The sequence below is a fragment of the Sorex fumeus genome, unplaced genomic scaffold (genome assembly GCF_029834395.1).
Source record: "Sorex fumeus unplaced genomic scaffold, SorFum_2.1 ptg000035l, whole genome shotgun sequence".
NCBI lineage: Eukaryota > Metazoa > Chordata > Mammalia > Eulipotyphla > Soricidae > Sorex > Sorex fumeus.
Genome location: NW_026606092.1, coordinates 36,544,874 through 36,572,168, shown reverse-complemented (window position 1 = coordinate 36,572,168; position 27,295 = coordinate 36,544,874). Strand labels below are relative to the sequence as shown.

The window sequence follows — 27,295 nt, the reverse complement described above, 5'->3', positions numbered from 1 at the left end:
GGGGACAAAACAGGGACAAACTCATATAAAGTGAAGAGCCTTTCTCCCTATAACATCTCCCAGGCCCTGTATTCTATTTTAGAGTGGGAACGACATCTGTTCCTGGGAACAGAATTTAAACTTAAGAAATAAAGCATGTCTTGAGGTTTAAAACATGTTTTCAATAAAAGAACTTAAAATATATTTAGCCATCCTGACCAAAATGGTTTCAAGCATGTTTTAAGTTTAAACATGCATCATAAAACAACAGATTATTTTATAAATATTAAGGGAAAAAATATCCTCATTTGGTTTTTGTAAAGCCATGTTATACAAAATACTTCAGAATGTACCTCTAAAAATTGAGGAGTTTGGATAAAGTAACCTGTCATCTAGTATAATTCACATATAAAAATGGCAAAAACAAATGATCAGTATCAACTCTCATTCTTTTATCAACCAAAAATGTGTCAAAAGAACTATGGTCCTTACTATCTTTTTTATAAATGAATGTCTAATAAATATAAGTGATAAGTTACATATTTCTCACTTGGACAATTTTAAACATTCAAAATCTTCCATTGCTATTAACAATCACTAAGGTTATAATTTATTAAATACTAAGTGCATTTAATGCCAAATATGGTAAAATTCATAAAGATAAACTCATGTTATCTTGAACTTATTCATAAGAAAAAAACTTTGTGAAAATACTCAATGTACTAGCAATTATCTTTGAGCAGTGATTTGAATCCAAAGTTGATCCCTAAGATAATTTTTTATTCAATCAACACTAATATTTACTATTTCACCTGAAAAACAATTAAATAAAACAAAATAAAAACACCCAGAGTAAATAATAAATCTTAATAGTTAGACGGGCCAGCCATCTTCAGAGACAATTTATAAGAGCCATTGGGTATACAACTGGGAAAAAGCCTTTATACGACCATCTGCGTAAAGTTAATCACGTCTTAAGGAATAATGTCAAGTAGACCCATTTTGCTGAGAAACTCTATATTTCAGTAAATAAAAATAGCACTTTTTCCCCAAATGAGCTATAACTATATATAAACATTTCCTTTTAAAATATATTCTACTAAAGACAAATATTTTTCTTAATGAATTATACATACAAATCAAATAGAAACTGAAACCATCTAGGTGAAAGAAAAGAAAAAAAAAGTCAAGTTCAGGAAGAACGATCAAGTTCTCCCTTAGGAAGACAACAAACATTTGGAAGGCCATTTGTCTACTGGGTACAAAGGAGAAGAAAGCTGTGGACTTGAGATCCTCAGTGAGGTTAAAGGTCTGTCAGTAAGAGTAAAAGAAATTAATATTATCTTTCAAGATTATTTGACTTACTAAAGTGAACCGACATATTCTGTATAATAAAGTGAGGAGAAGCTGTCTAAATTAAATCAATGCAATCTTGTGGAATCATGGTCACGGTTCTTCCGTTGTTTATCGATTTGCTGGGCCAGTAACGTCTCCATCGTGAGCCTTGATGTTACTGTGTTTGGCATATTGAATACATCATGGGTAGCTTGCGAGGCTTTTGTCGTGTGGGTGAGATACTCTCAGTAGCTTGCGAGGCTCTCCGAGAGGTGCAGAAAATTGAACTCGCGTTGGCCATGTTGACCGCCTGCAAGGCAAATGCCCTACTGCTGTGCTATTAATCCAGCCCAATATTGTGGAAATAGTGTATTTTTAAGAATCATCTACATGTGTCCTTTTGTCTTGAGGACTGACAATGCTAGGTTAAAAAATTATTTTAAAGCAGACGCTAAACTTGAGTCACTTTAGAAATGAAATAAGTGCTACTCTCACCCTGTAGATGACTCGGGTAAGACAAATCAAAAATTATTTTCCTTTTTATCCCTATCTGGCTGCACTTTGCAATACTCAGGGATTACTTCTTAATTCTGTACCTGGTGGGCTCATTCGGGGTGCCAGGGATTGAACCTGGGTCAGCCTCGTGCAAGGCATAATACTATAACTCCAGCCCCCCAAAATTATTTTTTTCTTAAGAAATCCTTTAGATGAGGGCTGCAGCACAGCAGGTAGGGCATTTGCCTTGCAGGCGGCGAACCCAGGTTAGATTCCGAGCATCCCATATGGTCCCCTGAGCACCACCAGAAGTACAGGAGTAACCCCTGTGCATCGTCAGGTGTGACCCCCCAAAAAAAGCGAAAAAAAAAAAAAGAAAAAGGAACACTTTAGACACTTCTGGTTTTCTCAGTATGTGTGGGGGTGCTCCGAGTGAAAGTAAAAATGAGAACAAATTTGTACCTTGAGCAAGTTAGGCATTTGGTGAAGTTAAGTTGCCAGTCCTCCCTTGGGGGAGGTTCCTCAATGCTGAGCTGGTGCCAGGAGAAATCTGGCCTGGCTCTGAGTTACATCTCTTACTGTCCTGTTTAGCTCCTTTCTCAGGAAAGATAGTTTTAGCAAATATCATTAAAGCTTTTCTTCATAAATGGGAATCCTTTAACTATTTTCCATCAAATTGGCCCAGGAATAAGTAATGTCTCTTGTTTAACAAACCGAATATTAGTCCCTTTTTGAAAAACATTGTTCCACACCTTCGAGAATTCTGGCTAAAAGAGAATTTCTCTGAATGGAATATAAGTCCCATAATTGAATACAGATTAAGGACTGCCTTTCTGTCTCTAGAATCTGCTAGGCTCCTTCCCATATTTTTCTCAGTAACTCCTTTTTGACGGTCTCTGCAATGCATAACTATTTCTTTGGAAGCCTGCAATGTCTTCGATAGCTATAAAATTTCTGCACCATGTTTTATGGGCCTATTTTTAGCCATCAGATAGTCTTTGCATTCCATCTCGCAGGCCCATGTAAGACTTAAAGAGAGCTTATTTAGATGGTATAAAGATTTACTCTATTTTTTTTTTAGCCAATTGACAGGCCTGAGTGCTTTTTGAGCTGAAATTCCACCTTTGTAGGGTTTAGCTTCCACCACCAATGAGATCACACCAGCATAAGCAGTTTTTCAAGAGCCTCATGAACTAGGCTACTTCAATCATTACACCAAGTTTTGTATGTATGGATAAAATGAAAGGACCTCTTTGACCAGGGCAATTTTTTTTTCTCCTTCAGAGCCTAATGTTTTTAAAATGTTGCCAAATCTTATTTCTCTTTCAGGCTGACAAATCTAAAATCTGTAAAACTTTTGCCTGGGTCCCACTAATACTAAGTAAGCATGAGATTTCACACCTTTACATAGGTAGGGGTTAGCATGAAGAAGTTACAGGAAATAGACCTCCACCTATAGATTTAAGGAGGTGAAACAACCAAAAACCTAATAAATTCTTAGACAAGGACTTATAAGCCCTGCAATTAGATATAACAATGTTCACAGAAACTTACTTTCTAGATCTGAAAACAAAAAATGGAGCTCAAAGGAAACTTCAAGTTCCTAGATATTGTTTAGATAAATGGCATCGTTGGTGGATGCCTACAACTGACAGGTATCCTGATCAATGACACACTGAAATTCTTTACTTTCTTTAAATCAGCATGCTGTCATTTGAATCTTAAAAATATACAAAATGTTTAAATCCTTTTATTTCAGAAACAAATGAAATACTTACATTATTAAGAGAAGAGCATACTGGTTTCGGTCCGTAAAATCTTTGGGAAAGGACAACTGTAAAGGAAGTTCTTTTAAAGAAAGAGCAGAACATTAAAGATGGAGAGTCATTTACATGTTAAACTACAGATACAGAGAAAATTGTTCTTAAATAATATAGCATTCACGAAACATTACCATAGTCATCAATATGAAGCATTTTAATTTCTGACTTTACTATCTTCTTCTTCTGGATAGCTTCCTTCAGCATAGAATTGCCTTCCAATACAAAATATTCTATAAATCAAAAAGGGCACAGTAAATCACAGGATGCTGTGTGTTGATAATCAATACAACAAATGCTTATTTAGCTGTTCTAATGATTGGTAGACACTGTGCGGAACACAGATTAAAATCTTATTTCTAAATTACTATGTTTTTCCCCTGAGTTTCCACAGTCCTGTATAATTTTCTTCAGTGTTCTATATAGTTGGAATTAACATTTATAGTTCAAATAAAAAAATAATTATACGACTACCTTACTTAAGTATACTTAAAAGAATATGAATTCATCTAGCAATAATGAGATAAAATTCAAATGTGGGGATTTTAATACAAAATTACCATATATTCAGAAAATAAGGAAGATCCATCCAGAGTCTGTACAAAATTTAAGTACTAGTATTCCAAAGAACATATTTGAAATAGTGGGTTGATAGTCACATTAAATGACATATTACAACCTTATTCTTTGTGTTCAGTTAATTTAAAACATGGGAATACTAAGCATAAATAAGAATAAATTTAAAGAAACAAATTGGGTGATTGGATGTCAAAAACATATACTAAAGAATATGGGCTTCATAAAAATGATTACATAAAAGTATAGGGTAGGATGAGAAGAACATTGCATTTCAGAAGAAAATTAATTTGAAAATTTGAAAAATAAATTTAGAAATATAGAAACAAATAGTATATATTAAAAAAAAAGAAATACCAAAAATGAAAAAAAGAAGTATTGATAAAAAGCCAGTGTTCTAGCAATTTTCTAGGATTTTGACTGACATACTATTTATATATAATTATATAACCATTGAAATAATTTACATAGTAAAACTGTGGTCGTCCAATCAGTAATTACCTGTCTTTTTTCTATTTTGCTTATTTTTTCATTTGGACGACATCTGGAAGTGCTAAGGAAGCACTCCAAGCTATAATGGGGGACCACATGCAGTGCCAAGGATAGAACCTAGACCCTGGGTCAACCTTGCTCAAAGTGAACACCCTACCTGCTATATCCATTCTTTTTCCACCCAAGCAATAATTATGAATAAATGTTTATCTCCATTTGAGACTTCAAAAATCTCAATGATTTTTGGTTTGATTTTCAGTAATTTGTGCATATTTCTTGGATTTATTATCTGCAACACAGGAGTTAAGATGTGGTTCACTGCATCTACTTTAGGTCTGGCTCAGGAGTCCTTCTGGACAGTGTTCCAGGAACTGTGCAGTGTTTTAATTTCTAGGCTTAACAAAAGCATGTGTTCTAGGCCTTTGAGTCCTTAGACCATACATGTTTTTTAAAAGAGTGTATTTTTTAATATCAATGTATTCTTTGGTTTACAAGCATGTCTTCACAATGCAGTTTTTTTCTCCTTATATTTATTTTCTTTTCCAGAATTCATGAAGTTAGTTACTACAATATCATATGATGAATAGATGTGAAAACTGACATTCACTAAATTTTCTTCATTTTTAGGAGTGAAGCAATGAATCTTCCAAAATTAAATATGTCAATTATGATATTTTTGTAGATGTTTCTCATTAAGCTACAACGTTTTTTCATATTCTTTGGACTCATAGTTGTTCAAATTATATTATTATATTATTTTATATTTTCACGATCACGATCACAACCACCCTGTTGTTCGTCGATTGCCTCGAGCAGGTGCCAGTAACGTCTTCTTCGTCCTAGCCCTGAGATTTTTTTTTTTTAAAGTGCCATATTCAAGGCTTTTTCAGGGTTAGGAGAATGAGACCCATCATTGTTACTGGTATTTGGCATATTGGGTATACCACGGGGAGTTTGCCAGACTCTGCTGTGTGGGCAGGTTACATTTGGTAGCCTGCCAGTATTTTATATTTTATATTATTATAATTATATTATTATATTATTAAAGTTGTTCAAATTATATTAAATTAAAAAATATTATTTTTTTTCAAACATATTTTTCTAAATTCTTTGACACCATTACAGTGAATTACATGATAACCATTTATTTTAAAGCAATCATAGATTCTACAAAAAAAATACATGATAATAATGCATTATGATTTTATTAAGTGTGGGACTTGACAGTATTTAGCTGAAGAATTTACCATTTATATTCCTGAGAAAGAATTGTTTGTCTGCATTTGGAATCCAGTTCATTTTGACCTAGTATTTTCTGAAAGACTTTTATATATAACCTTGCTACTCACATATTAACTTTTGTATCAGTGAAGCTAACTGACTGGGATTTTCTTTGTTCTTTTATTTTTTTTTTTGTTTGTTTGATTTGGGGCCATGCCCTTCCATGCATAATATATACTCCGAGCTCTGTGCTCCAGGGTTGCTCCTGACAATTCTAGAGGAACGTGTGGGTCAGTGATTAACTCTGGCCTCATGTTCAAGTAGGAAGTTAGCACATTTAACTATCTCTGTGGATTTTTTAGTGGCATATTTGTTATCCATTGTGAACTGCAATGCTTACTATGTAACAGAATATTTATATATTGTATATTTTATATATTTATGTATAATATATTTTCCTATATGAAATTTTTGTATATCTCTTTTAAAACTTTGCTTATTTGATCTAAATAACAAATATCTTGCCCATGCCAAAATTTACTTTTAATAGTCCATTACTGTAATTTTATGTCTATAAGGCCTGTACTTACATCATTCTATCTCATTAGTGAAAATGTTAATGATAAACTTTTATGATTCCATTACCAATTTAATTGATTTCTTCAGTAACAAAATGTGTATATTTTTTCAACTGCTAGTTTACTTTTATTAGCACTTATTCAACATTTTATTATTCCTTCTTATAGATTTGTGTACATTTGCTATTCTGTGACTAGATTTTTATATGAGTAGTTTAGATTACTGATTTTTAAAATATTTTTATTAAAAATAATTCTGACAGTTTCTAATCAAAATTTAGCCATACTCATTTTTTATTTTATTTTTTAATTTTTATTTGATACAATATATTTTAAGCAATTTTCTAAGTTACTTGATACTTTAAAAAAAATAAACAAGGCTGGATAAAAACATTCTCAGTATTTTTAAATGTTGATTCTTTGTTTTGATTTCACTTTGGAAGAGAATTTTGTAAGTTTCCCATTCTAGTTTAAGGTTTTGCCTGGATGAATTTTTTGTTATCATTTTTTTTATTAGTGAAACATCATGAAGTACACTTATAGACTTATAAATTTTTGTGCTTGGGTTTCAGTTATACAATGATCAAGTACGCATCCCTCCACCAGTGCCCATCCTCCCCCACCACAGGTCCCAGCATCCCTCCCTCCACCTTCCCCTCCCCCCCTGTTCCACCCTGCCGCTGTGAATTTTTAATCAGCATTTTTAATGTTTGTGTTCTATTGTCTTTTGCTAGATTTTCCTGATGTTTTGCATTCCTGGCTTTGTTAGCATATATGAAATATGTGAATAAATTGTGTGATTTTAATAATTGCACAGGGGTTACTCCTGGCTTTGCGCTCAGGAATTACCCCTGGCGGTGCTCAGGGGACCATATGGGATGCTGGGAATTGAACCCAGGATAGCCGCGTCCAAGGCAAACGCCCTGCCCGCTGTGCTATTGCTCCAGCCCCTCTTATTGGATTCTGATTATTGTAATAGCCACAATTTTATGTTCTGGATATTATTACATTATTTAAAAAATTATTTTTCTGTACTCTAGCAATTATCTAACTCATATGCAATTAGTTTTAATCATTTTAAGTCTTCTACTCACAGATACTATGCTCTGTGAAAACCCAATGATGACTGGGGAATCACTGGTCCATATGGCTGGCAACGGGATATGTATTAGCAATATGGGAGTATTCAGTATTGGGGATGGACTCAAAATTTCACACATGGTAGCACTATAGCACTGGTTATTCATCTATTTGCTCGAGCAGGCACCAGTAATGTCTCACAACAAATTGTGAGACTTGTTACTGTTTTTGGCATATCAAATATGTCACAGGTAGCTTGCAAGGCTTTGCCGTGAGGGCGAGATACTCTCAGTAGCTTGCCGGGCTCTCTGAAAGGGGTGGAAGAACTGAACCCGGGTCGGCCGAGTGCAAGGCAAACGCCCTACCTGCTGTGGTGTCGCTCCAGCCCCTCACACATGGTACGTGTGTAATATACTATTTGAGCTACTCCCTTGTCCACTCAAGGTTCTTAAAAATAATCACTCTAGTTTGAAGTTAAGTAACTTTGCTGAATGCTTAGTTTCACAAATTACAAAGGCATATTTTGTATGAAATCTCTCCATAAGGATCCGGTGTTATGCTAGCTTTGGGCATTCACTTTGCTCAAAGAGTGGCCCTCATGTTTAATGCTGAGTGCTGAAGTATTTTGGAAAATAGACTCAAGTTCATCCTTTGTAACTCTATACAGATTTCTAGGTTTGTTCTCCATATATTTTGTTTTTGATTATTGAGCTTCCTTCCCAATATTCGAAAACCTTCAAAGACATTCATCCACTTTTGGGGAAAATAGATCATAAACACAGAAAATTATATTTGATTTAAGAAAAATCATTAACAATATAACTCTGTTTTCAAAATATTAAAAACAGGCAGATTTTTAAATAATTAATTTATAAAAATGTTTGAGACATATTGTGAAATATTGGAAAGAGAAGAAAATATTTAGAAATAAATTTTGAGTAGATTAGAAGGAAAAGAAAAATGATGGACACTTGTTAAGGAGAAAAAAAAAGAGAGGAGAAAGTTAAAGAAAATTATTAAAAATAGGAAGAAAGGTTGAATAAAGGTGAAAATGAGAATTAAAATATAAGAAAAGAATAGAATATACAACACTCGAGAAATAGAAGAGTGATTAAGGAGCATTCCTTGCATGTGCCTGATCCTTGTTCAATCAGTGGCACCACATGGTTCACTGGTATAGCACTGCTGGCACCTGAGCACCCTCGGAGTAGCATGAGTATTTGGGGTATTGTAGGGCTCTAACAGTGCCATATCTGTGGGCCCTTACATTGAACCACCAACCTGATTCACAACATTTCTAGGAAGGACCATCATGTCTCCTGAGCAATGCTTGGGAGCCCTCCCAATCACCCACCCTTCCAAAAAATAAAATATACCGAGAGAGAGAGAGAGATGGATATTTTAAAAATAGAACAAAGCATATACAAAATTATACACAGGAATATGGAAATACTAAATGATTTTTTTATATTTGTACCTTGTCTTGAGTTAATGAGAATTACAACAAAGAGTTTATTTTTCATTATAAAAGTATTATCTATTAATTTTATAGCATTATGAAACCCAAGAAAAAGGTTGAAAAATACGTCAAATTCTGCCAGTCAAATCTAATAAGAATAATAGCACTTGCAAAAATTTTGTCCTCAAGATTTTTTTCTAAAAAGTATTGAATTGCTGTGATATAGACCCTTACAAAGCTGTTCATGATTAGATTTCAGTCATACGGTATTCCAATACCCAACCCTCCACCAGTGTACATTTCCCACCATCAGTGTCCCCAAGTTCCCTCCTATCACTCTCACCCCCCACCCCCACCTCCTGGCTGCCTCTCTGGCAGGCACTTCTCTCTCTCTCTCTCTCTCTCTCTCTCTCTCTCTCTCTCTCTCTCTCTCTCTCTCTCTCTCTCTCTCCTTTTTCTCCTTTTTCTCCTCTTGAATTTTATATGGATTTTCAAATAGTTTTGTTTAAGTGACAGACATTTGGACTCCCTAATCATTTAAAATACAACTGAACATGATGAAGTATTTTTGTGAACCTGTCATTGTTAATCCTAGTAAGAGAATTATAATACTTTATTAACTATGTAACAAATTGAAGAAATATATGGATGCTGAACAGAGAAAACATAAGGTTATTATAGTGTTAACCCAAGATTAATTAATGACAGAGACTAGATTTGCAATTCAAGAGAATACAGCAGAGATGGTAGATCCATGACAACCATTATTGTGATAGCCAGAGTGACCTCAACCAAGTGTCTTAGCAATGATACAACCCTGGGGACACTTTGCAACAGTTGGAATTAAAAAAAAATGGATGCTCTAAAGTCACTTTATTTTTTTCCTTCAGACACCAAAGGGATTTATTTGAGGTGAATCCAATTGGCAGTTTAATGACAAAGGAACCTGTCACCTGCAGACACCCCTTTTAGGGAAGCCACCATGGAAGAGGAACACCTAGAGATAAAAATGCTTGAGAGGACAAATGAAAGATATTCAGGGAACTAATTAATATTCCATTAATGGTTATTTAAGTTTCTTCTTTTTCCTCCATCATGTTTTTCACAATCATTAATATTGCTTTTATAATTGTCTCTATTTAAATTTTTGAGAATAAACTATTAGAAGGAAATATACTGGGTAAATAATTAAAAAAGATTTAAGATGTATGAGTAAATTATTATTTTCCAAAAGATTTGATTTAATTTTTATATCTGCCAGTGAGTTATGAGCGTCTCATTATATTCTCATTAGCAATGTAAAATTTGATGTTATTTATTTGTTAGAACAATTTATATGGCAATGTTTTATCATGCATTTCATTGATAAGTAGTGGCATTAACGGTTTCCATGTTTACTGAATATTTAAACATTTTTCCAAGTACTATTATATGTTATGTAGGCTCAGAATGATTGATTATGCCTGACTCATTAATGTATCATGTATCAGATTAGTTAATCAAAGATTGATTAATCAAAATATTTACTTTGAATCTACATTTTATTTAATTTACGTTCAATTGAAGTAAATATGTCTTAAGGGAAAAATTATGTTTTAAGAAAAAAATAAAGATATAACTCTGGTGAGAGATCTTTCTGATTATCTTGACCATAAGAAAATTATAAGTTGTTTGTCAATTAGGAAGAAAACTGGAAATATTTCTTTTACTCAAGAATCTATCAGGATTTGCAATATGAGTTAGTAGAAAACAATATTATCTTATATGATAAAATAAAATTAAATTCTAATCAGATTGATAATTCAAAAACATTTTATTTATACAAATATATTACAAACATTTACTATTTATTAAATGCATTGTTTAATAAATATATTTCATACAGAAAATTCTAGTGGGCCCAGTAACATCTCCATTGTGACACTTGTTACTGTGTTTGGCATATCAAATATATCACGAGTAGATTGCCAGGCTTTGCCATGCAGGTGATATACTCTCGGTAGCTTACTGGGTTCAAGCAAATCAGTGAACAACGGGAGGTCAGGGACAGTGACAGTGACAGTGACAGAAAATTCACTTGAAATTTTCCCCATAGTAATATTGATCATATAAGGTAACCTTTTGCAGATCCCATCAAAAGGGAAGAGGTAAAGGTAAAGGCCCTCCCGTTGATCGTCGATTTGCTCGAGCGGGCCCAGTAACATCTCCATTGGAGACTTTGTTGTTACTGTGTCTGGCATATCGAATACTCTCGGTAGCTTGCCGGGCTCTCCGAGAGGGGCGGAGGAATCGAACTCGGGTCGGCCATGTTGGCTGCTTGTAAGGCAAACGCCCTATAAAAAGTTAAATTTTATTAAATATTAAGACTTTTAAATTTAGTATTATTTTGTGTTTGCTATTAATATTAAAGTAATTTAATTGGCCAAAAATAACTTTTCAAGATACATACTAATGGTACATATAAATAGAAACTTAATGTGCTAACCTATTTCCAACCACAAAAGAAACCCCTCCATTACAGATGTAGAAATTTCATAATTACCTAGGGCAAGTAAAGATATGGCTTAAAAATTATAAATATTGTTCTCTGAAAATTACATTTATGATTCAACATTGTATTCATAAAGATATGTTTTATCTCCTTTAAGTGAACATATTACTTAATATTCTTAGTAATATTAAGAACATCACTCTAAATTTAACTATGCAATTTGAAGAACAAAATCACCATGGCATAAGGTGTCGTACTGTAACAAGCACAATTAAATACTCAAATAGTCTTTTTTTGTACCCTGAATATCTGAAACAAACAGAACAGGAAGTATAAAAACTGCTATAAGCTGTTATATCTCCTGAAATTCAAAAATATATTACTCTGATGGTATTATCTGCATGTTGTCCAGGGGAAAAAAATTAGAGGACTTAAAGTCAATATATTAAAACATATCTCAAAGAAGTTATCAACTATTCCTCATTCAATCTAGATAAAATGTACACTCAATTATTACTTAACTAGGGCTGGAGCGATAGCACAGCACTACGGCATTTTCCTTGCTTGCGGCCAGCTCGGCCGAGCAGGGTTCAGTTCAATTCCTCCACTCCGCTCCTCTCGGAGAGCCCAGCAAACTATAGAGAATATCTCACCTGCACTGCAGAGCCTGGCAAGCTACCCGGAATGTATTCGATATGCCAAACACAGTAACAACAAGTCTCACAATAGAGATGTTACTGGGCCGTCTCTAGCAAATGGATGAGCAATGGGAGGACAGTGCTACAGTGCTACCATTTAACTACAGGTTAACATAGGTGTAAGCCACTTGTTTTAATGTCTTTCTTAAAGAAAACAGAGAAAATTGATGGTGCTGTGTATTCCTATGAAGGTTTCTGATAATGGGGATTCTTGACAGTTCTACAGAATCTGACACAGATATTAACTAAGGTACTTGTAGAACAACAATGCTTCCTTGAATATTCCATATTAACTTGATTGTATACTCACTTGATGGATTATCTGTGCTATGTAGACTGATGACAGGAACCCCTGGACCTGGAATTTAAAAATGTATGTATAATATTTTAAAAAAGCTGATAATAACTCCTCAAAAGTCTACTTGAGTTATTTTTTTATTATATGAAAATATTTTATGGTTAAAGCATAATTAAATGAAAACTATATTTTTGTCCCTGAATAAAATGCAGAAAGTTAATAATCCATTTTTACTTTTATTCACAAATGTAAACAAAATTTGGATAAAAAATTATTTTCACATATAATTTTTACTATATTTTTCCCTAAATTTTTTATTTATATTAATTTTAATCAATCCTATGCAACTACTATTTCTTATAGACTAGTCAGAAAACAGATTTAAACATTATTCCTGTGATCCTACATTATTCCAAGATAAAATTTAATACACTACACAACCAAGGAAGAAATGATGTATGCATATTACAAGTATTTCATCCATGAAATTAAAAATGTGGGTTAATTACATATTAATTTTAAATATATAGTAACTGAGATTTTCAATCATATTAAGTATACTGGTTAGTTCAGATACAGCTTTAAGGTATTATCTTGAAACTTGACAACTCTACAGAATGCCTTCTAAAAGTCTAATTTTTCATCAACAAGTACCTCTGCCTCTTTTTTTAATCACTTTATTTCATACATTAAAGCAAAAAGAACTAAAATGTATAAAGGTTGATCTATTCCGTGGTGTGTTAAAGAAAGACAACTAAAGATACTAGTTGAAAGTAGTAGAACTCAATCTATTAAATTATAAAAGATTTGATCAAACTACATCTCTAGGACTCACATTAATACATGAAAAGATGAATGATTTCTATCAATATATCCTATAAATATATCTTACTAGGCAACAACACATTGCTATCAGAAAGGAATTACTGGTCTTACCATGATTTCTCAGAATTAGAGGGACCAGACTGAGGAAATTAATTTTTTGTTAATCCAAAATATGACTCTTTAAAAAGTATCATTTTAATCAAAATAGTATTTTCCCAAATACTGGCAAATTGATTTATTATTGTTAGTATATAGTATCATGACTGCTGACATGAAGTTCTCAGTTTGCATAGTTTCTATTAAAATAGCACTTAACATGAGTACATGTTGATTTTGTCTTAATTTCTATTTACAACAGTAATATATGAAAAACTCATACCTTAGCACAATAATTTTAACAGAACTCATTTAAGACTAAAAAAATATATAGTAACACAGCATTATTTACTAATGATAGACACAACTCATATAAACCAGTGACTTTGTCAGAAGTAAACGTTATCTCACCTTTACAGAGTAATAGGAAATGTTGATTCATGGGACTAAAACTAGCATCAAAATATGTACATTCTTCTTTCATGAAGTTACATGAAATGCATTGACGATTCAATAATCCTTCAGTAGAAGCACTTGGAAAAGCAAATCATAAAAAAAAAAATTACTACCTTTCAAGATAGTTGAATGCATGCTATGTATATCTCAATATTATAATAAGCTGAATTACATTCAAGAAAAATCAATTTTTAAAACTAGTATTAGAATTAAAGATTTGCATACCTGAAGTTAAATGTAAATTATGTCTACTTCTATGCATGTAATACATATACATTTATATTATATTATATACATATAATTTGTTTAAAATTATTTTCCATGTCAGTCAGTGTTATTTGTTCTTTACCTAAATTTTATTTATACACTCTTTATAAGTTTTCATAGAGGGGAACAAGAGAATATTACAGGGCTTAAGGTGCTGGCCTTGCATGTAGTTGACCCCAATGACCACGGTTTCAATCTCAACAGCACTATGTGACCTAAAACATCCCTCCACACATGGTAAAAATAATCTTACAAAGAGATGGATGATGATGATTAACATAAAATAACCATCAGTATGTTGAAGGGATTGATAAATGTTTTCAAAAATCACAAATAAAATAAAGTTCTTCATTTATTTATTTATAACACTTGACACATTAGAATTGTGTATCGGAGCCAATTTTTTTACCACTAAATACCTGCACTGAAATCTTCTGCATTGTCCTGTTTTGTTCTGTGGTAGAGCTACTGAGCTCTAAATCTACTCCATAAAAGAGCTCAGGGATAGCTCTCCTGATACTTCAGAATCATGCAGTGTAAAGAATAGAACCTGAGGTTCACATATGAGAAGGATGTCCTCCAGTACTCTGAGCTTTCTCCCTGGTCACGTGCACCAAAATTTTTGATAGCTGTGTTGTTATAAAGTAATATACATATGCATAGGCTGGAGTGATAGCACAGCAGGTAGGGCGTTTGCTTTGTACTCAGCCAACATGGCCGACTGAAGTTCAATTCCTCCATCCCTGTCGGAGAGCCTGGCAAGCTACCGAGAGTATCTCACCTGCTTGGCAAAACCTGGCAAGCTACTCGTGAGGTATTCGATATGCCAAACACAGTAACAAGTCTCACAATGTTACTGGGCTCACTCAAGCAAATCGATAACAACGGGTGGACAGTGACAGTGACATGCATAGATATATGTGCTTTGAAATATCAGTAAGCTAGCTAAGAAAAAAAAACAATACTCTTTACTTGGCAAATAATAGTGTTTAAAGATTGAGCTATTCACTCAAGATTTAATTTAGTATAAGGATTGTTTGTTTTTAAGATAAGGATTAATTCTGTATAATCTTAGCTGATATATGAAAAATCTACTGATGATATTTTGAAAAATTAATTGGATATATAGTTCCATTTTCATTATGGGATGTATACCATTTGGTTGTACATTTGTAAATGAATCATAATCGTGCTGAATTTGATTTGTTACAGTCATGGCGATAGCAACAGGTAAGATAGCAACATCAAAAAATACCCCACATTATTGAGAATAAATGTTATCCTAAATGGGAAAATTCATAATTTCACATATGAAATATTTTGGGACATAAATAATCATTTTTTCCTTTACAAGTCAAGAATAGTAATATAAAATTATCCACTTTACTGAAATAATCAATTTTACCCAAAGTTCAGTTTTAAGACAATTTTAAAATAATCATACCTAGTTCTTATCATTTTAAATTGTGACCTTTAAATAGCATTTCCCATTTTGACTACTTCTATTTATCTATTTCAATGCTATTAACTATATTTACAATGTTGTGTGACCATCACAGAGAAACTAAGAATTCCATAGAGCTATTTAATGATATACTAGAATTAAAAACAAACAACAAACAACTCTTCTTTTTAAATCTAGGTTCTCTAGAGATTAATTCCTGAATCTCATTACATATATAGAGATTAAATTGTTAAAGAAATATAAATTTTGAGTCAAATTATACTACCAAATCTGTTCACAACTCTGATTTTACCTGGATATGTAACCGCATCATTAATTCAACCAATAATTTTTATTAATGGCTGAACAAGATGTCAATTGAATTTTCTTGGTTAAATACTAATATTATCTTACAGTCAAGCTAACTGGCATTTGATGAGCTATTAAAGGTAAATTTATTGGCACTACATTTTCTTTATAACATAGTCTGTTACAGTGCTACAGGCCATAGATATATTGACTCTTCTGCCTTGGTCACTGGAGAAATAAGACAAGCACACAAATCTAAGAAGTCATTGTAATTCAAATCACATTTTAAGGTACAAAAGGGAAGACAAACTTTGGCAATCCATTGGATAAATGTGGCTAAATTTAAATCTTTGTGAATCATCATTTTTCTTCAAGGCTTTCATAAAATGAGTGGGATAAATCAGTGATAAAATATGTTCATATTTCTAAAATATATATATAATGACTGAAAATATTGATCATGGCCTATGTTTTTAGAAAGATAAACTTCAGATCCCTTGAAAGAAAGTTTTGGTCAAAACTTCAACCAAGACTTCTAAACAAAAATTAAACTCAGTTTCTTTAAATAACTAATTGTTCTTCCTTTAGAATCCATTAGAATTGAGAACATAGATCCCAGAATCTAAAAACAAAAAAGGACAAAATGGTATAAATCGGATACAGATTATCAAAAAGAGAGGTTTGTTTTAAATTAAGCAGTCTATGCATGGATAATAGTGAATGAGTGAATTAAAAGGAATTAGGTTACTTTAAACTTGCAATTTTACTCTCAAAGGAAAATCTAGGCTACTTGGTAAGAATCAGTGGTGACACTTCTTCAAACATGATGAATTTCCACTGAGAATATGCCATGGCAGTTTTGACACTTTAAAAATGGATCTGTGAAATGGAAATTAGAAAGTGTATATAAAGTCTAGAATTAATAAGCTGCTAGCCAGGCAAAAATAAAAGTCATTCAGTGAGTTCCTGGTAAAAGCTTTCTGAGTGAGGAGACATTTAAATACTAAAAAGGTGTGCCCTTTGGACCCTTTCATGTACATATTTCCATTTAACAAAATAATGGGAAAAATGAAAATATTCTCCATCTATTCTTTATTTAGTAGTTGCAATTTCAGTAACAATTTTAATGAATTTTATAAGCACTGGGAGGAAAATACTTACTCTGTTAAGTGTTTGCGACACTTTTATTCTGTTCAGGAATTACTCTGTGCACAATATTGATGGACTTAAAATTCAAAATGAGGCATAGAATATTTTTTTTTAAAAAGGGGTTACTAGAAAAATTTGTAAACACTGCTGAGATGGTTTGCTGAGAGGCAAGCCAAAACAGGGAGGGGAATAGGGCTAAGGAAAATGAGAATAAGAAAAGAGAAGAAAAATTGAAAACAACAAAGTGATTTTTGTTCAGTTCCATTCCTTGAGACTCACACAGGGCCCAGAATCAAGGAACAGTGTAATAAGTGCAAGGTTATTCCTGCTCTTGCATAGCTATGTTAAAAGTGCAAAAGAAGTTTGAAAACTTACTGTTTTCTAGTCCACCAATGTACCATTAAGAACTCAATATTGCACACCGCCTACCTGTATAGCTGTCTCCCTCTGGAAGAAGATTCAGTGCTCAGAAAATAACTGCCCAGTAAAGAAAACACAAACATTAGACAAGATCAATTTTTGTCACACAGAGTGTTCACTTGAATCTTCAAACTCACAATGAATAGACAAGCGGTTCTTTGATTAAACAAAAGGGCTTGAGTGTACTTGAAGAACAAACATTTTTGTTTTGAGGGGGATACTGTCATTTCACTTTTCCTTGATCTCTCTATGCATGTGTGTGGGGGGTAGGGGTGAGAGAGAGAGACAGAGAGAGAGAGAGAGAGAGAAGAGATAGGGTAGAAGGGAGGGAGAGGCAGAGAGACAGAGGGAGAGGGAGAGAGAGAGGAGACAGATAGTGAGGGAGAGGGAAAAAGAAGAGGAGAAAGAAAAGAGAGAAGACAGAAAGAGAGATGGGGTAGAGAGAGACAGAGACACAGACAGAGACAGAGACCTAGACAGGGTGGCTAGATTTATCAGAATTGAGTATAGGAACAATCATTAAAGGTTACTGTTTATGTGACCAGGCTATTTTGACTAGAACACGGTAAGAAAAATGCGAAAAATGCAATGCTGGCAATAAAATATTGCATCTGAGAAACCTGCCTAGAATACCAAAAACACTCACATTTTTTGAGTAGTTTCATCATATGCCAAAATCTTTATCACTTCCCAATTTCCTGATGTTAGGTGCCGCACAGTAATTTGCTCACTTTTACTCTGAAAAAAAAATAGAAAATACTGATTTTATGTTTAAGCAGAAACTCTTATCTGCCTGTGTCATGTTTAATTCTAGATAACATTCAGTTTCTTTTGTTAAATACGGACGCAGATGGTACTATTATTCTAATGCAATAGGTAAACTTTCAGCAATATCTCTGTGGGTTTACCGCTCATCATCTTGATAGGGGCTGTATGCTAGACATTTGAGTGCTATAGAGATGGGAAGAGGAAGTGGATTGGGGGAGGAAAATTGGGGACATTAGTGGAAGTAAGCTGACACTGGTGATGGGATTGTTGTTGGACATGAAATCTGATACTCAATCATAAATAACTTTGCAAATCTTAGGGCCATAAAAATAAATAAACAGATTTTAAAATATATTAGAACATAATGGTGTGGCTAAAATAAAGTTGTAGACATAGATTTAGTAAGACATTAAAAAATTATTATTTTGAATTTATGTAGCACTGTAGCACTGTCCTCCCATTGTTCATCAATTTACTCGAGTGGGCACCAGTAATGTCTCCATTGTGAGACCTGTTACTGTTTTTGGCATATCAGATACACTACAGGGAGCTTGCCAGGCTCTGCCATGCAGGTGGGATACTCTTGGTAGCTTGCCGAGCTCTCTGAGAGGGATGAAGGAGTCGAACCCAGGTCAGCTTCATACAAGGCAAATGCCCTACCCACTGTGCTATTGCTCCAGTCCATTCTGTATTTATAAACCTTTAAACTCTCTCTTGTGAATATATCATGATTTGTTTATTTATGACACTTTGTCGTATAGCTACCGAGAGTATCTCACCTGCACGGCAAAGCCTGGCAAGCTACCCATGACGTATTTGATATGCCAAACATAGTAACAATTGTCACAATGGAGACGTTACTGGGCCCGCTCGAGCAAATCGATGAATAAAGGGAGGACAGTGACAGGGACAGTGATTTTGTTGAACTATTTTTAGTGAAGCAGAGTAATTTTATTGAATTAAACTTGCTAAAAAGATGTGAGAGGAGAGAAATAGAGGACAGTCTCAAGAGAAAACACAGGTGACACACAATCTTTTTACCTCAAGTGTTTCTCACTTTAGTAACTTCTTGAAAATATTACTTGTAAAAAGCAGTCAAAAATTACTTAGTAGACATATATCAACTTTACTCAGGTTATTCGAAGTAGGATTTAGGTACTTTAAAATAATCCTGTGCCCCATGTCCTTTCATTCACAGCACCCTGTGTAGCTCAGTTAATGATATTGAGGAACATGCAGCTTAAAGACATGGCTCTGAGTGATGGGGGAGTTATACTCTAAAATATCCCCAAGTTAGATCTTTGACTGGACTAAGTGTAGTTCCCAAATGCCATAAAATTATGGAGATACTTATTTTTATTCAAATACGGAAACAAAGTCAAATCGGAGAAGGAATTCAACACTTACCTGGACAAAGAACATAGCTATGTGGTGAAATTCTCCACGTCCCCCTTGCTTAACTGGAACAGTCATAAAGAATTTGCTGCCATCTCTAGAAAATACAGGTTCTTCATTCTAAAATAGAGAAGTACAAAGGACAATTCAAAATGGCACAGGAAATAAATTAGGGAAAAGTTTTGAATAAAGCCAAATTTTTTTTTAAAGTCTCTGACAATACTTTCAAAGGTAAATTGAGGCAGTGTTTGTGTGTGTGTGTGTGTGTGTGTGGTGGGATAGAGACATTTCTTGTATACTGGATTGGAATGATTGGAATACTAGAATAGACTAAGATGCTTTTAAATATTTTAAGGAATGACACATAATTACACAGAAATTATTATGTTTGGCAACTTATTTTTTGTGATAAAGAAAATATGAACAACAGCTTAACCCAATATTTGTTAATCAACAATTTTCAACTACTACAAAGAACTTTATCTAAATAATCTCCACAGAATCTTTTTTTTTTTGCTTTACCAGAGATAAAACACAGAACCTCACACATAGTACCTCACACACACACATGTGCTTTACTACCAAGCAACAACATCCCCGCTACATATAGCCAACATATACGGAGGTATGATCAATTTTCTTAACAATTTGAACAATGTTGATACTTTCTAGTTTTGATAGGTCTCAATTTTTTTCCTTTCATTTATATGCACCTTTACTAACACAATGACATCTATTATATATGTGTGTGTTTATGTATAAGCACAAACACATATTTATCTATCCTAATAGCTATTCTTTAGTTCTTTAGTTTTTGTCTTACAAAAAAAAAGAGATCCCTATTTAAGAATGATGTGATTAATAGCTCAAATCATAAGTAATTAAACTTAACCTAAATACAGCAAATGTTCAAAGAAATATTTCTAAAACGTTTTTGAGTGAAATTTACCACATTTCAAACACCCAAATAAGGTTGGCACAATAGAAAAAATATGATATTATAAAACTATACTATACCTGCTTTGAGAGCCATGTATCTGATGTCATCTCGTATTTCTGTAATGAAACAAAAACTCTTTGAAACAACTAACGACCGACAAGAGCATGCATCAATTTAATTTCTTTTTACCCTGTTATACTTCTGACATTATTTTCTCTTCAATTTATGAAATACCATGAGGGATCCCATCCATTGTCATTACTAATTTTAACAGAATAAATAATTAGGGGATTGGGATCAAAAAGATTCTTTAAATAGAAAGTCTTCTTTGGTGAAATCTCTTAGAATTCTTATTAGTGTGTCACCAGAGATAGATCATTTTCCAACTCACTTTGATTACCTCATCCGAACTGTTATGAACGACTAGACACTGTCTCTTTTCACCTCTAGGCATCATCAGGAAACAAAATTATTAAGAACTTCCAAAGAACTGGGCAAGTATCCAGGAGTGAAATTAAAAGGTGGACAGTCTCCCCATGTTCAATCCATTCTTTTTCATAGTAATTTTTCCCCCTTAGGGAAATACAATTAAACATTTGAAATGACAAATTTTTATGATCCATTAAAACTATCTTACAAAAAATAGGAACCAAAATCATATTTCAAAAGGTGAAATTAAATCACTCTATTCTCATGTTACATATACATAAAATAAAATTTAGTAATATTGCTTATGACATGACATGAAATCTTAAAGATTTCTGAAATATAGAATAATTTCAGGTGAAGAGGTGCAACATATTGTTTTTCCTATTTGCAGCTGTACTAGTCTCAAATAGTTAACATTTATAGTTTCTATATTTATATTTTACCAGATTTTCTGGGCTGGAGCCATTGCACAGAGGGTAGGGCATTTGCCTTGCATGCAGCGGACCCGAGTTCAATTCTTCTGCCCCTCTGGGAGAGCCCGGCAAGCAACCAAGTGTATCCAGTCCGCACAGCAAAGCCTGACAAGCTACCCGTGACATATTCGATATGCCAAAAAACAATAACAACAAATCTCACAATGGAGTTGTTACTGTTGCTTGCTTAAGCAAATCTATGATCAATGGGAGGACAGTGCTACTAGTTTTTCTAGCAAAATTTTATTATATATAAAATTAGTGCCCACTTTCCCATTTCATTATACTTTTGATAGATGTGTCTTTACAAGCAAATAATAGAGAAACATATAATTAAATCATTCCTTGAGTTTTCTATTCACACCTCAGCAGTAATCTGCTTTGATATCTCTAAACCCCCCCCAAAATACAACTCAGTGGCAATGCTCATTAGTATTACTAAGTCTTATTAGAATTCATAAGATTTTTATATACAATTGTCTTATATTTCAGCTAGGGCAGAAAGTTAGTTCATTTTATGTCATAAGTAGAATAGATATAAAATAAAATTGATGTGTCAGATCAGTAATATGAATGGATTCCCATAGATAATTTCTAACTTTAAATAAACTTTTTTTTATACTGATAGCTTTTTCTTTTTTTTGCATTTTAGGTCACACCCAGCGATGCCCAAGGATTACTCCTGGCTCTGCATTCAGGAATTACTCCTTGCGGTGCTCAGGGAACCACATGGGATGCTGTGAATCAAACCCGGGTCGGCTGCGTGCAAGGCAAATACCCAACCGCTGTACCATTGTTCCTATTGCTCCATCTCCAAGATACATTTCTATAAGTAGAATATGTTTATAGTAAGTTTAGAATAACTTTATAATAAGATGAATAATGAACCATGCAGGAAGAACAGTTTAGCAAATAAATGGTGATATCCTAATTAGTCTTTAATCTAGTCAGGCATAAGAAAAGTTGAGATAATTTTTCTAATAATAGAATGATAAATAAAGAGCATCATTCAAATCAAATAAATAAATGGCCAAGTCTTCTGCATCTTGTTTCCAGATCTATGCTCATCATCCAGTCAGAGAGAAATATCTGTCCTTTAGGTTCTCTTTTAGATATCAAACAAAAATATGTTTTAAAAATATTGAAGTATACAATTTAATTATACTTAAATGCACATTTCAAAAACGTAAGTGAAACACTTAAATTAATGCCACAATCCATCCTCCTACTTCAAACAGGCTTCCATCACATAAAATGACAATCATTCTACTAAAATCTGTCCACATATTAGTTTTTAAATAATTATTAATTTTAGAAGTTATATAGTGTACAAGATTATAAATGTTCATATATTTAAGGGTACAATATAACCACAGAATATTCACACCAAAAATAACAATATTCCTTCACTATTTTAATACCTTAAGACCCTTTCATTCCACTATCCCTACTGCTATTTAATTTCTACTCTCAGAATCTAGAAACTTTCTCTCTTTGGACATTATCTATTCCCTTTCTTTTATAAGTACCAGAGATAAGTGCAATCATCAGGTATTTGTCTTTATTTTCTACTTATTCCAATTACCCTAACACCTTCCACTTCTTATAATGTTGTAGAAAAAAAGGGGGGGTAGGAAGAAAATTAAAGTGAAAGAAAGAAAAAAAATCTTCTTTTTTTTTTTTTTTTTTTTTTGCTTATTGGGTCACATCTGTCAATGCACTCAGGAATCACTTCAAGTGGTGCTCGGGGGACTATATGGGATGCTGGGAATCAAACCAAGAGTGGCTGTGTGCAAGGCGAAAACCCTACCCACTGTGCTATCGCTTCAACCCCTCCATTGTGTATTATATCTTAATAGTACTCCATTCCATGCATAACTATTACCTCTATATCTAGCAACTAAAAGAAAGCATTGTTTTCTACTTTGAAAATAATTTACTGCACATATATTAGATTCACACCAAATATTTCATTGATGTGATATTGCATTATAAAAATGTATACAATTCAGGCATGTCACATTAAAAATAAACATCAGAATTTATTATGTCAAATTTTATAAGTAAAAGTCAATTATTTCCTTCAATTTACCTTACCCCTTTTACCAAATTTATCTTTCCTCATTGCCTCTTTTGCCTTGATAACAATTAGTCATAAAACTTAAATATTTGACTTTGTTTTACTTGGTTCATTCATTTTATTCTTGTGTAAAACATGAATGAAAACATACATCTGTCTTTATCAATGTGTCTTACTCAGAAAGTATAACTTTAAGACACACCTATAATGTTCCAAAAGTTAAGATGTAATAATTTTTAATAAATAGAAGCTTTTCATTTTGTGACTATATATACTGATATCATTATATATGTTCATATATATGTGCTCTATATACATATATGTCACATGATCTTTATCCAGTCACTTGTCAATAGTTACCTGGATTGTTCTGATCTCTTAACTATTGTAGATAATGCTACAATGATTATGATTTTGTATCTATCTCCTCAAATGAGTGTTCATGTGGTTTTCAGGTAAATACTCAGATGAGAGAAAACTGAAATTTGTGGAATTTTCTTCTTGATATTTTTAGGAATCTTCATAATTGCTTTTTATGCTGTTTTTAACACCTTACACTTTTATCAGATGTATACAAAGTTTCCTTTACTTCACATCTCCAATACTTGCCTTCTGTCTAGCACAAGTCTAATCATTCTCACAGGAGTGAGGAACATCCATTTTTGTTATGATTCATATTACCTTAACAATAAGAGATCATAAACAACTATTCATATACCTGTTGGAATCCATGACACTTTTAACATAAAGCTGTCTGTCCCTCCCTCCCTTCCTCCCTCCTTTTCTTCCTTCTTCCCTTCCTTCCTTTTTCTTCCTTCCTTCCTTTCTTCCCTCCCTCCTTCACTCTCTTCCCTCCCTTCCCTCCCTCCCCTCCCCTCCCCTCCCCTCCCCTCCCCTCCCCTTCCTTCCTTCCTTCCTTCCTTCCTTCCTTCCTTCCTTCCTTCCTTCCTTCCTTCCCTGAGTAGAATTCAATTGTGTATATTTACAACAGCTTCTTTATACAGCCATCTGTTCTTATACACTTGGGTCACTCTCTAGTTTGGCTTTTTGTTTTTGGATGTGCCTAAAATGAATATGAAAGCACAGGTATCTCTTCAGAGTAGAGTACTTAGGTCTGTAGGGTACATGCCCAAAAGTAGAACTATTGGGTCATATGGAGGCTAGAGTCTTAGTTTTTCGAGAAGTGTCCATATTATCTTCGAAAAGGTTGAATTAAGTGACATTTCCCCAGCAGTAGATGAGAATCCCATTTTCCCACATTCACACCAGCACTGTTCATTTCTTTCTTTTTTTTAAATTTTTTATTAGTAAAACACCGTGAGGAACAGTTGTAGACTTAAAAATGTTTGTGCTTGGGTTTCAGTTATACAATGATCGAGTACCCCTCCCTCCACCAGTGCCCATTCTCCACCACCAATGATCCCAGTATCCCTCCTTCCCATTCCCCCCATCCCACCCCACCTCTGGCAGGGCATTTCCTTTTGTTCTCTCTCTCCTTTTAGGTGCTGTGGTGGGCAAAAGAGGCTTTGAGTGGCAATCATGTTCAGTCTGTAGTCTACTTTCAGCATGCTTCTCCTAGTCTACTTTCAGCATGCTTCACCCATCCTGGGAAGATCCTCCCAACGCCCTTTACTTGGTGCTCCCTTCTCTATCTGAGCTGCCTTTCTCCTAGCATGTGCGGCTGGCCTCCAAGCCATGGAGTGAACTTCCTGGTACTTATCTCAGCTATTCTTGGGTGTTAGTTTCCCATTTTGTTACTTTATGTTCCCCAGATGAATGCAATCTTTCTATGTCTATCCCTCTCTTTCTGGCTCATTTCGCTTAACATGATACTTTCCATGTTGTACCACTTGTATGTAAATTTCATGACTTCATCTTTTCTAACAACTACATAGTACTCCATTGTGTAGATGCACCAAAGTTTCTTTAACCAGTCATCTGTTCTCGGGCGCTCGGGTTTTTTCCAGATTTTGACTATTGTGAACAGTATTTTGATATGTTAGACCCACTCTATAAGGTGATAGCTCATTGTTGTTTAGAATTGTATGTGCGGGGCTGTAGTGATAGCACAGCGAGTAGGGCATTTGCCTTGCACATGGCCGACCCGGCTTTGATTCCCCATATCCCATATGGGCCCCTGAGCACCACTGGAGTAATTCCTGAGTGCAGAGCCAGGAGTAACCCCTAAGCATCACCGGATGTGGCCCAAAAAGCAATAAATAAATAAATATAATTCCATTTACTTGTTGATCAATTATGTACAGCATTTTTAATATGTCTATTAGACATCTGTATGTTTGCCTGAGGGAGTTTCTTCCCAATTTTGAATGGGGTTAATTGTTTTATCTTGTTAAATTTTACAAATGCGGTATATATCTTGAATATTGATCGTTGTCACGTTGATGGTGGACAATTATTTACTACCAGTTTGTGGTTTGTGCTTTTATATTGGTCATCATTTCTTTTGTAGTGCAAAAGCTTCTCAACTGATGAATTTTAATGAAGTTCTATTTTTACCATTTCGTACATTTGCTTTGGCTAGTCACACTGAATCATTAAAAGTGTCGTGATGGGTTCAGCCTATGTTTTTCTCAACATAATTCATGGAATTATAAATTATAATCATAATAATTATATATTTTTATAATTAATTACAGTTTGTAAGTAAAAGGTTCAATATTGAGTTATTTACTTTAAATTGACTATGTCTTACTTTAACAGCAGACTGTTCAAAGATAGTTATAATTCTGATGTAGAAGAACATATTGCTTATATTTTTTCTTATATATTTGATAATTTCCGATCTTCATTTATAATTAATTTTGAGTATGGTACCGATGCACTAGTTTCAAGTATCGCCTATTTTCCTAACATCGTATATTGAAAAGTCTTTGTTATACAATTGGATGATCTTAGGCATTTTAAAATTAGTTTTCTGCATTGGTGTTTTTTTTTTCTGGACTCAACTATATTTCACTGATCTGGGTGACTGCTTTTATTTCAACGCAATACTATTTTTATTACTTCCTATTTACTATAGAGTTTGAAATGGAGTGCATTGCTTTCGTTTTTATTCATTTTCTTGGGATTGTTTTTGCACTTTGGAGTCTTTAAAAGTTCCAAATAAAATTTCCTATTTTATTTCATTTCGGTGTATAATGACATTGGGATATTGTTAAGAATGCACTGAATTTGTTCATAAAATTGAGGTAATATAGCAATTACTATTAACCATGTTGGGCTGGAGCGATAGCACAATGGGTAAGGCGTTTGCCTTGCACATGACCAACCCAGGCTGACGTGGGCCAACCCCGGTTGGATTCCTCTGCCCCTCTCAAAGAGCGTGGGAAGCTACCGAGAGCATCTTCCCCACACGTCAAAGCCTGGCAAGCTACCTGTGGCGTATTCTATATGCCAAACACAGTAACTAGTGTCACAATGGAGATGTTACTGGGCCCGCTCGAGCAAAATCGATGAACAACGGGAGGACAGCGACAGTGATTAACCATGCTAATTCTTCTAATTATCACCTTAGTATTACTTGTTGTCTATTTCTTTCAATATGTCCCATTTTTTCAAAATATTGTCATGCATGTATATAATTTCCGATATGATTACGTGACATTGCTCTTTGGATGATCAAGACTTTGTTCTTTTCCTTCTTCTCTTTTTAAACATTTTGCTTTAAAATTTGACTTTGAACAGGTTCTGATTCCCTGACA

At 33.7% G+C, this 27,295-nt stretch overlaps 1 protein-coding gene across 2 annotated transcripts in view; it reads right to left on the bottom strand.

Annotated features, from left to right (window-relative positions):
- The window catches only part of DPP10 (dipeptidyl peptidase like 10), a 671,828-nt gene that overhangs the window by 35,835 nt on the left and 608,698 nt on the right, over positions 1-27,295 (bottom strand). For both annotated transcript variants that reach the window (XM_056117572.1, XM_056117573.1), the window contains exons 12-19: positions 20,669-20,707; positions 19,664-19,771; positions 18,135-18,226; positions 17,498-17,545; positions 13,855-13,976; positions 12,535-12,582; positions 3,764-3,862; positions 3,588-3,657 (exon numbers count right to left, since the gene is read on the bottom strand). In XM_056117572.1, the coding sequence (XP_055973547.1) occupies positions 3,588-3,657; positions 3,764-3,862; positions 12,535-12,582; positions 13,855-13,976; positions 17,498-17,545; positions 18,135-18,226; positions 19,664-19,771; positions 20,669-20,707 (626 nt within the window). The remainder of the gene's footprint in view (positions 1-3,587; positions 3,658-3,763; positions 3,863-12,534; positions 12,583-13,854; positions 13,977-17,497; positions 17,546-18,134; positions 18,227-19,663; positions 19,772-20,668; positions 20,708-27,295) is intronic.